The sequence below is a fragment of the Besnoitia besnoiti genome, chromosome IX (genome assembly GCF_002563875.1).
Source record: "Besnoitia besnoiti strain Bb-Ger1 chromosome IX, whole genome shotgun sequence".
NCBI lineage: Eukaryota > Apicomplexa > Conoidasida > Eucoccidiorida > Sarcocystidae > Besnoitia > Besnoitia besnoiti.
This window is the reverse complement of record NC_042364.1, coordinates 2205229-2215731: the sequence shown is the minus strand read 5'-3', so window position 1 is coordinate 2215731 and position 10503 is coordinate 2205229. Positions and strand designations below refer to the sequence as shown.

General features: G+C 60.5%; 2 protein-coding genes across 2 annotated transcripts; both read left to right on the top strand.

Annotated features, from left to right (window-relative positions):
* Positions 1 to 584: 584 nt before the first annotated feature.
* Positions 585 to 2909, top strand: BESB_014810 (microneme-like protein; the record flags this gene model as incomplete). The annotated part of the gene is made up of 1 exon (XM_029360210.1): positions 585 to 2909. One exon carries the CDS (start codon positions 585 to 587, stop codon positions 2907 to 2909), a length of 2325 nt encoding a protein of 774 aa, XP_029216877.1.
* A 2912-nt stretch (positions 2910 to 5821) lies between these two features.
* On the top strand, positions 5822 to 8924 carry BESB_014800 (uncharacterized protein; the record flags this gene model as incomplete). Its single annotated transcript, XM_029360209.1, has 5 exons — positions 5822 to 6324; positions 6737 to 6855; positions 7306 to 7487; positions 8233 to 8241; positions 8769 to 8924. The coding sequence occupies 5 exons, from the start codon at positions 5822 to 5824 to the stop codon at positions 8922 to 8924; spliced, it is 969 nt and encodes a 322-aa protein (XP_029216876.1).
* Between the last annotated feature and the right edge of the window lie 1579 nt (positions 8925 to 10503).

The window sequence follows — 10503 nt, the reverse complement described above, 5'->3', positions numbered from 1 at the left end:
CGGACGCCGAAAGGATCGTTTATTTTGCACCAACTGTGCAGCTGATTTTCGGAGGACATCCGATTTGGCTGCCTGTCCTTCCTTGCTCTAAGCCTCTGTTGCGGCTGCGCGGCTCGCGACCATTGTTTCCCTCACCTACAAGACAACTACGGGAGTCGTAGGCAGCCTGTCCGGTTTTCTCCTTCAAGTCGCGTTGAATTTCTCCCCTTGCTCAATATTGCGGCCGAAAACTGTCAGACATATCCGGACGTTCGTGCAAGGATTCGTTCCAGGAGCCTAAATCTGCAATTGAAGGTGGAAAATGCCGGCGACCAGGAGCCGAGTTTTTCCAGGCGTTCTGTGAGATCTGCATCTATCGATGATTCCGTAGGATCAAGCTCTCTTGCTTTGCAGTGCAAGCGTGCCGCCGAGTTGGCGACTGCCATGTGGACTTCGTTGCCGTGGAACGACTCTCACCAGGGACGTGTGTTTCGCGGATCTTCTCTAAGTTTGCCTCTTGTCTGTCGATTTGCCAACGTCTGTGCCTGTCTCGCCCGCTATCCTGTATCCCTTCCTTCCTGTCGCTTTCTCACACTCCCGCACAGATGGCCTCTTTTCGGGGTTTCTCACGGCCTCCCGTAGCCGCTCCCCACCTTCACGTCCCGTCGCTCGTCTGCGTTCTGTTTAGCTTTTCCTTCTTCTCGCTATGTCTTCCATTTCTGTTCTGCATCCAGTGCGGCGTCGCGCACGCGTCTGCATCCGCGTCTGAGATCAGCGCGCGCGGAGGTCACTACCGGGTGGCGCCGGTAACTGTCAACGGCTACTCCTCTCGCGTTTCGGGACTGGACGACTACGCGCTACATGCAGCCTTGGAAGACGAGGCATCTTTCATCGAAAAGTACGAAGTCTACCAGCCGCTTTCCGATAATTCTTGGGTCTGCCGCTTCTCGCTGACTGACGGGCCGTGCGCGAGCCGCTCGTGGTCTAACATCCCGCAGTGGCGCTTCTGTCCGAGTGAGTACTGCTGCAGCAAGACGGCCTGCTACCGCGGATCTTGCTCCAACTGGTGCGACCGATGGGGAAGCATCGCGTGTGTCGTTCCAGACCACGTGTACAGCGCGGACAAGTGCACTTGCAGCACCCATGGGCATCGCTGCTCCAACAACGCGACGTGCAGACTCCTGCCGGGTCCGAATGGAGGAACTTTCTGCTACTGCAACCGCGGCTACATCGGCGACGGACAAACCTGCGAGTCAGACCCATGCTACTCCCAGCCTTGCAGTCCAGGAGCCTGCTCGAGATCCGGCAAGACGTACACCTGCGCGTGCCCCGTAGGCTACACGCAGGACACGTCCTCCGGACAGGCCAAGTGCGTCGAAAAACGTGACTACTGTCGCTCGGCGCCTTGCGGCCCAGACGCCACTGTGTATGACTGCGTGAGCTTTGACAGCGGGACTTACGAGTGCATCTGCAAGGAAGGCTACGCCTTCAACGGGGTAAAGTGTGAAAAGCAGGACTGGTGCAAGAACAACGCCTGCGGAGACCCGACGGCCGTGTATGACTGCGTCTCGAACGAACTCGACTACACTTGCCACTGCCAGAAGGGATACGTGGTAGCCCGCAACGACAACGGGCAGGCAAAGTGCGTCAGAGCCGCCTGCGCCGCGGATCCGTGTGGCCCGTCGAATCTGGTGAAGTCCTGCATCGACCGCGAGGACGGCACCTACGCGTGCATCTGCTCCGACATCGCCGAGCTAGTCACAGACGAAGAGACTAAGCAGGTGTCATGCCAGCGCGCCGACCCCTGCAAAACGAATCCGTGCGGGTCTGAGTCGGCTGTTCAACAGTGCTTCGTCGACGGCTCCACTTACGGCTGTCTCTGCACCTCGGGCCACACAGCCATCACAGATGAATCCGGCCGGCGCAAGTGCGTCCAGGGGAACCCCTGCGAACTCGGCGTCTGCGGCCCCGACAAAGCAGTGGAAAACTGCTCAACCGACGGGCAGGCGTACACGTGCGAATGCACGCCGGAAGCTATCCTGTCCACGAGCTCCAAAGGCCAGCAGTCGTGCGTGATGCGAGACGAGTGCGAAGCCAACTGCGGAGCCGCTGAAGGCGTGATGCGCTGCCAGAAGATCTCCGACGACAAGTGGGACTGCCAGTGCAAATCCGGGTATCTTCTCAAGTATTCGAAGGGAAAAAGACTGTGCAACAAGGCGAACGCCTGTTCGGTCAACCCCTGCGGAACTTCCGACGCGGTCTCAGACTGCCAGCCACACCCCGAGGGATCCGGATACAACTGCATCTGCAACCAGGGCTTCGAGTTGCGCACCCGAGCGGACAACACGCAACTCTGCGCCAGACCCAACAGTTGCATAGGAGATCCCTGTGGAAAGCCGGAAGGCGTCTCCCTGTGTCTCCCGACGAAGGACAGCTACCAGTGTACCTGCAACTCGGGCTACTCGCTGGAAAACTACAACGGCAGACAACGGTGCGCGTTCGTGGGCGATTCGAGCTCGAGCTCGGAGAAGTCCGAGTACGACAGCACTGAGGACGAGGAAAGCTCGGGATGGTCCGCGGCTCAGTACGCGGGATGCGTCATTGGCGGCCTCGTTGTCCTCGTGGGTGTCGGCTACGGCGTCAGATACATCAGGTCCAGCGACGACGAGGACGAGGAGGAACCCCCTGGGATGCCTGGCATGCCTGGAGCACCCGGCATGCCTGGAATGCCTGGAGCGCCTGGAATGCCTGGAGCGCCTGGAATGCCTGGAGCACCCGGAGTGGCGGGCATGGGCATGGCCCCCGGCATGATGGGGTCGCAGATGTATGGCTCGCCCATGATGGCTCCCATGGCGGGCGGCATGTCGCCCGGCATGAGCCAGCGGGCGTCCTTCGCTGCCATGGGCCCGCAGCCGTCGTTCGGCCGCTGAGTCACGCGCGGAGGTCAGACAACGTGTGCCGGGGCGCGCGGCGTCCAGCGGGAAACGGACGTGGAGACCGAGGCAGAACGAGACGGAAACCTTGCGTGCGAACACTTTTGCAAGGCTGCTGTGGACGGACAGAGAGGAGGAGACACGGGGGGGGGCGGGGGGGAGGGGGGGGAAGGGTGGGAGAGGGGGGAAGGCCTACGGCGGAACAACTGCGCCGGAGGGTTTCGGCGGGCGGAGGGAGGGGCGGGATATCGAAATAGTGAATGCCCACAAGACCGTTTGATTTTGTCAGGAGGACAGACGGACTTCGGTGACAGGCGACGTTTTCCGTAATTGCGAAGGAAGGAGGCATACGCTAACCGTGCAGGAGCGTCGAGGATGCGCTTGTGTGGTGCGGACGAGTTTCACAGTGTGCTTAGCGGCGCCCACAGAGCTGCTATGCCGTGGAGAATGGCACAAGAACGTGATTGAAAGCGATCCGCGGGCAAGTGTCTCACGTCTCCGGATAGTTGCCAAGGACAAACCCTTTCCGCTCCACCGGCCGGCCCGGAAATCGACATTCACTGGGGCCCCACTTCTTGAGTATGCGCAGTGCGTAGGAGGGAGGGGGAGGGCGGCGCTGCCTCGAGGAATGCATGGCTCGTTCTTGTGCCAACTTTCAGCGCTGTAATATCACGCATTCGACGGGCCGTGTGTGTGCGCGTGCCTTCTGTGAGAGTGAGTTTCCTTGTCAGCTTTCGTGACGGCGAGTTTTCGTTTAGTCCTGTCTGTTTGATCAGGTTTAATGTGTCCGCGGTGCGGCGCTGTGACGTCACCTGTGATGTCTGAGTGCTTACTGTTCAAGGAAACGATTCTTTACTGCTGACTGACGCCGCCCAAGTTACGAGCGAGCAGATGACTTCTATCTTTCAGTGTCAATTTTTTTTCGGGTGAGGCGGACCCTGCCGCGCTGAATGACCGCGGAAAGCGAATAAATACCGCGTTCAACAGACACTGGAACGACTGCCTGCGTGCGGAATACCACAGATGACTGTCGCGCGAACGTACGCCGTAGCTGCTGTCAGTTCGAGTAGCTTTTTCTTGCAGACAGAAGAGCAGATTTCCAGCAGCTGCACGTGCATACGGGTTGGCGTCTGCGTTTTTAATTCAGATTGGAACGTCGACGCAAACAATGGCGCAAGTGGCGACAACTCGCCCGTGCGCGGTAGTCTAAGATTCGTTTCATCATGCACACAAACGTTTGGTTCTCGCGGCCTGTGAGGAAGCCTTTCTGGGAGTCAGGACTTTAGAGCCTGATTCGTTGGTAGGAAACCATTCAAAGGGCAGTGCCAGGCCAAATATGAGCGATGGCGTTCACTATCCGATCTGCCATGCATGCCTATATGTAGAGGCACTGCGGTACACAGCAGTTTCCTTCAGCGCGGCATTCAGTCAGGCGATGGGCGACTCCACGCGAAGTATTTGGAATTGACGTCGCTGTGACTCGCACTGCGTAAGCTGCCCTCGAGACCTCGTCTCGTGGGCAGGTGCCTCTGTTGGCGGATTTGCTAGATCGGCATCGTGGACCGCTTCGGCTTTCGTTGCGAAGACACCATGGAATGCATGCAGTCCACACTTTCGCACATGTTAGGACCGGTGAAAGCCAGAAAGTCATCCTAGCAGCTCCTGCACAGCGGGAGGACAACCAGACTGGGGCTGCGACCGGATCTGCTTAGCTAAGCGCGGACTAATTCTGTTGAGCCGATACGCGTCCTCAGCACAGTTGTAAGTCCAGATAGGGTTCGGTGAAGGGGTGCTGTCAGGAAGACATGCAGAGCGTGACTAGGAACGGGACGCGAAGTTGCCGAGCGTTTCGCGATAATCATCGCGCGGCGGGGGAGCGTTGTCTGGGAGCATGAACCGCGAGTGCGTAGATGAGGCGGGGATGCGAGCACACAGCTTTCTTCTTTGGCGGCACGGGTCGCAGACAGCTATCAGCAACTGCCCAACTGCGTAGGGCGAACCGGGAGCATGGCGACTGCTCCGACGCATTCGAGCGCTTTAGGGATAAAGCGGCGCGGGCGTGCACGTCCCAGTTAGCGCGGAAGCTCCAAAGGCATCCTCAGGCCTTTCTCTCCTAGAGTCGACATTCTAAAGGGTCGGTTGGCTGATTCAAACAGCTAGAGGTATTTGCTCGTCGGTGCGGTAGTGCCGCCACGAGGTTGGCTGGGATCGTTCCGTTGTGGCGATGACAGCCTCGAAGTGGCAGCATGCGAGAGAGAGACGGGTCCGACAGCGCGCCACATGCAAAGTGACATTCACCCGCCCGCTTCCACAGGACCTGGACACTGAAACAAGACGTCTCAGGTGAATTTAACCAGCCTCCGAGACCAAATTTCACGAAGTCGCGCGTGTGTCCGGCACTCGCCTCTCGTCTTTTTCGTTGTCGCGGACTCCCTGAGAGGCAATCGGCTGCCGCTTGTGGTCGGCGCATTCTGGTGGCTGCGAGCCCGGCAAGGGGCGAAGCGGCGCCCTGGGGTGAAGCATCCATACGAGAGGGAAGCCGTGCCTTTGCGCTGCCCTTTCTGGGGAACAGCGAGGCGAGCCGTGCTTCGTAGCACAAGTTATCCTCCCGTCAGCGAACGCTGTGCACCGGGCCGATGGTCGCCAGGCGACGGCGCGGGCGAGGCAACGACCGCGTTCCCTGCCTTCGCCAGTCTCCGTGAGGTGGCGAGCCCTGCGGTTTCCCGTCTCGTTCTCAATTACCAGCACCACCCCCTGTCGCGTTCCGCCTCGGCACCCTCGCGCCTCTGGTGCGGGATCTACGAGGCAACGCGGCTGAGGGGCTCCCGCGGGCGGTGAACTGCAGTCTGACGCGGCTGCCGCAAACCAGCGAACGCGCTGTCCCGCGTCGCCACTCCCCCTCCCCAGGGATGCAGCTGCGGAGCGCCTTTTTTGCCTTTTTGCCGACCGCTCTCGCGCTCGCCGTCGCCCCTCGGGGCCACGCCGCTGCGGAGCTGCCGGCGCCTCGGGAGCGGACGGCAACCGCCGCCTCGCTCCTGTCGCAGACCGACTACGCCCTGCCTGCGCAAGCCAGTGGGGACGTCCGCGGCGCCCCGCCGGCGAGGGCTGCTTTCCAGCTGGACTCTCTTGCCGTCGGAGACGTCCCCCGGCCGGGCGTCGGCGGCCGCCCTCCGCGTGGGAGGCGCTCGTCTCTCCGCGCTGCTGCTGCGACGCAGAGGACCCGCTCACGGCGCCACCCGGCCGCCAGGACGACCGCTGTCTACGCGCCACACGCTCGTGCGCGAAACAGAAGAAAGCAGCAGCAGGTGGACTCGACTGAGACGCGCTCAAGCACTGACCGTCACTACCGCAATGAGAGCAATCGGCGCGCTCGCACCCGGAGGGTGCGGCCTCTGCGGTCGGATGGGCACCAGTGAGTCTGCGTAGTGCGTAGAGGAGAGTCAGTCTTGAGCGAGCCGATCTCCAAATCTGTTGCAAATGGATGGAGAGTTTCTTGCCTTCCGCGTCGGCTGCGAGGAAAAGTGCCTCTGGAGACGGGGGACGGGGACGGGGGGCGTCTTGTCCCTTCGAGAAAGATGCCGAAGTGCATCCAATTCGTTTTTTCTTTCGCTGCTCGCCAGTCTCGCCTGAAGACACTCGGGGCCACGGACTGGCTGCGGAAGAAAAGGCGCCTCCCTTTTCTACGTGCGCAGTCATCACTTAAAGGGGCGGCGGCATTTGAGGCGAGCCGCCGGAGTTCCGCCCTCCTGCTGCACGCGCGCGAGGCGAAGGCGAGAACCGCTGAGAATGCCAAGGAGACTCTGCCTGTTTCTGTTGGTGCGCAGCGAACTCATGTCACTGGTCAACGTCGTCGCAGTTCTCTCGTTCGCTGCGATGCTAGTCATCACGAGGCTGCTGCGGAAGGTTGGCAACAAAGCCATCGAAAACGCCGGCACGGCAATAAGTAAGCTCCGATGCATGCGCGCTGACGCATCGAGGAGACGAGGAAGAAGAGCCGCCTCTACTTGGCTCGGGCCTCGAGGGACTCAGAACTCCGTCGAGACCCCGACGGGGGGGCGGGTGAATGGGGGCGGGGCGAATGGGGATGCGACCAGGCCACAGAGAGATTGGAGGATTCAGTTTCCCTGTCGATCTGATTCGTCCACGGGGGAGCCTTTGATATCGCACCCTGTGTCTGGACTTGCGGCGGCAGACAGACACGCCGCTGATACGGAGCCCTGCCCTGGAGCACTAGGACCGCTGTGCGGATGGATTGTGTGCCTCGTTCAACCGGGCGAGGAGCGAGGACTCGGAGCACACCTCAACGGAGGCGGCGCCTTGAACGTTGCTGTCTCCAATGCGCTGTGTGGACTGTCTCGCTGCAGAGGACATGATGTACGTCGGCTTCACACAGAGCCACGGGACTGGTTCACTGCGGAGCGTCTAGCCCAGAGGAAAGCGGCCTCCGTGGAGCCGACCCAGAAGGCACGCCTGCGCGCTGTCTACGCGCCGGAGCGGTGCTCCGATGCGACAGCTGGCGTGGCGTGTCGCACACATCCCGTGACTCGTGCGTGCGTCTCTTCTGACAGCAAGGAAGTAAGCCCGAGGACTGGCTCTGTGCCAGGGATGTGATGTCAAGCGTCGGCGGGGGGCGCTCTAGCGATGCGAACTCGAACAACTTGACGTTCGCTTGAAGGTATGCTGTTGTCGTGCGAAGCCGATTAGGCGGGTCGGCGCCCATGGCGGCGACAGTCGCGCAACCCGAGTGTCTGCCGAGGGCGGCGGAGGTCGCTGGTGGGTCGCCTCGTCGGCGTGCAGCCCAGGAGCCACGCAGCCTCCGCGAAGGCGATCGTCGCTCGTCCACCTACGCAGCACCTTCTTTTGTCTCTTCGGCTCTCGCGCCGCATGAAAGGCAGGGGGGGGGACCCCGCTGACTTGCCGGCGCCACGCATGCCGCGATGCATGGTCCGTCAGCGAATCGCCGGCGGGTCTTTTGCCGCCGCGACATCGCTGCCGTCCTAGGCTGGTGCTCACGGACAGATCGTAAGTTGCGAGGGAGACCGACCGGAAGGGCTGTTTTAGCCACGCAGAGAGTGTCGAGGCGTCTGGGATCTTCTCGACCCCAAAGGGCGGCGCCCGCTGCTGCTGTCTAGGGCTGGGACCGCAGCAGCGCGCTGCTCAGGTGAGCGAACGCCTTCTGCCGTGGCGTCCAGCAGGAGCTCGAGGTGTGCGTGCCTCTTTAAGGGGCTCGCTTTGCTGTGTGCGGAGGACAGGAGGCATTTGCGAGGCCCTGGCTGTTCCGCAGACTTTGGTGACTTCGCTTGGCTTCTTTCCTCGTCAGGGCGACCACGTAAGGTCTTCGTCCGCCGCACTTCGCTGATGCTTTCTAGCCACACGACGCTCAGTCACGGAGGGCAGGGGACGGCGTTTCGAAACTTGCTGGCACCGTGTTACGCTTTTACCCTCACAGACCGTAAGTTCTGCAGCAGCGACCCGCGATAGACGTCAGATAGCTCGTCCTCCGCGGTTCGCAGACTTCAGCTTCCTCATCCTCCGCAGGTCGCACGTCGCGTATGCCGGTGCCCGAATCGCGGTCGCGCTGCCCTCCCGACGCGTTGGCTTCTGTTTTCTTTTCGTATCCCAACTCATCAGGCAGTAGTCGTCGCTGATCCAATCTTTAACGTGAGCAGACTACTGCTTTCGCCTAGCTTCCGCACGAGTTCGAGAGGGAATGCTGAACGACGCCGCAGTGCCAGGGCGCCAGATGCAGCAGATCTGCTTCAGAGAACGAAGCGGCCGACCTGCACAATGCGAACTGTGCCCATTTTTTTCTCACGCGCTTCCTTCGCGGGTTGGGCGCGTCTGATATTTTCTCAGACAGTGAGTTTCCGCCTCAGCAGAGCTGCGGAGGACCATCCCTCGGTAACGCGCGGAGCCTGCGAGGAGCTCAAGCAGCCGGGAGAGAAGGGAGCTGGGCAGCCCGTCGCGAGTGCTGGCGATTTCTCGCCTTGCCGGAGCCGAGGCCCGTTCTAGTCAGAGCTACTCTGGCGCCTCGTTTGCGGAGGCTGAGGGAGTCATTGAGCGGACGGCGTGACGTATCAGAGCGAGATCTTTCTATTGCGGGCGGCGCAGCTCGTGGCAAGCTCTCAGCGATTCAAGGCGCGAGACAAGCATAGCATCGGCATTCGCGAAACGGGGAAGCTCGTCTGACGAGAGCCTCGCAGACAGTGCGCGGAAAAATCACATTCATAAGACGTTTCGCGGCTCAGTTTATTTGCGCGACAAAGGGGCGATGCCTCGGCAGCCCTATACAAGTTACGTCGTTGTTAGAGCGTCACGCGAGGCCCCTGGATATCCGGTTTTTGTATGCGTGCAGAGGCGTCGCGCGGTGGGACTGGAAAATCGTGTCTGGAGTGTGTGTGTGCACTCCAGACACGGCTTCCCTCTGGGGTAGGCGTCGGGCGAGATGGGGCCCGGAGCTAAGGTTGTTCCTGCCGGGATGTTTTCTCCGGTTCGGAGTTACGGAGTTACAAAAAAGAGATCAACGTTTAGATTTATTTTCCAGCTTTCAGCAGGCCGTGGATTCTTCCACCAGCCCTTGTCGCGCATGAATCATGGCAGGTTCGCCTTGCCCGATATGTGGTTTTTCCTCTTCAGCTGGCAGTGAGTCCTTCCACAAGCGTTTCTGAAAAGCCGAGGGCGCACTCCGCACAGCGGCGCCTCGCCCGCAGTCAATCGTCTCTCGCTGCCGAGGGCATTTGCCTACCCCGCATGTTGATGTTACCTCACAGCCAGATACTTTTTGATTGTTGCGCGTCGCTCCATCGTCAGCTTGTAAGCCCACCAACATCGACTTCAGACAGATAATAGAGGGCTTGGGCTGCTTCGCTGGGTCTTGTTTTCCTGCTAAGGCTGAACCAGAGTGCCGATGCTCACCTTTTAAACTGAGGAGTCAAGTAGGGACAAACCGTACAAGGCTTAATTATGCCCATCTCTGCATGAAGGTTGAGACTATCGGTTATATATATTAGACGCGTACGTCCCGGCTAGGGCGGGCACCGGAGGAGACGAGAATTCTCTGGGCGACACCTGTCAGGGCAGTTACCCTGTCGATCTTCGCGGCTGGAGGAGCCGCCAGGCTCACGGCTCGTAGTGCGGGGGGAGCGTTTTACGGCGAACGACAGGTCGTACGTTTTCTGAGAACGTCATGCCAGCGGCAGTTCGCAGAGCATATTAGCCGGCTGGATACTCGCATCCGCAGCTACAGCTTTGTTCTCAGGCTGCAGCGACAAGAAAAAACGGCTTACACGCGTCACCGTAGACATGCGCATTGCTGATCGTGCTCGTGGGGAGAGAGGGGGGAACGACGTCACCCGCAGTCTTCCGCGGGGTTTTGCCGGTTCCGTGCCGGGCTCAGTTTCACCTTTGGAGGCGAGCGCATGCGCAGGAGACTCGGACGCGTGTGTGCGGCTGCTTTGCTGCCTCTGCAGGCCGTTTTCATCACCCTCTTCATCGCGGTAAGCCAGCGTCTCCGCCCCGCGGCAACTAGCGAACACCAGCCCCTGGCTACAGACGAGTCGATCGCAGTCAGTTGCTGCACTCGCGTTCTTCT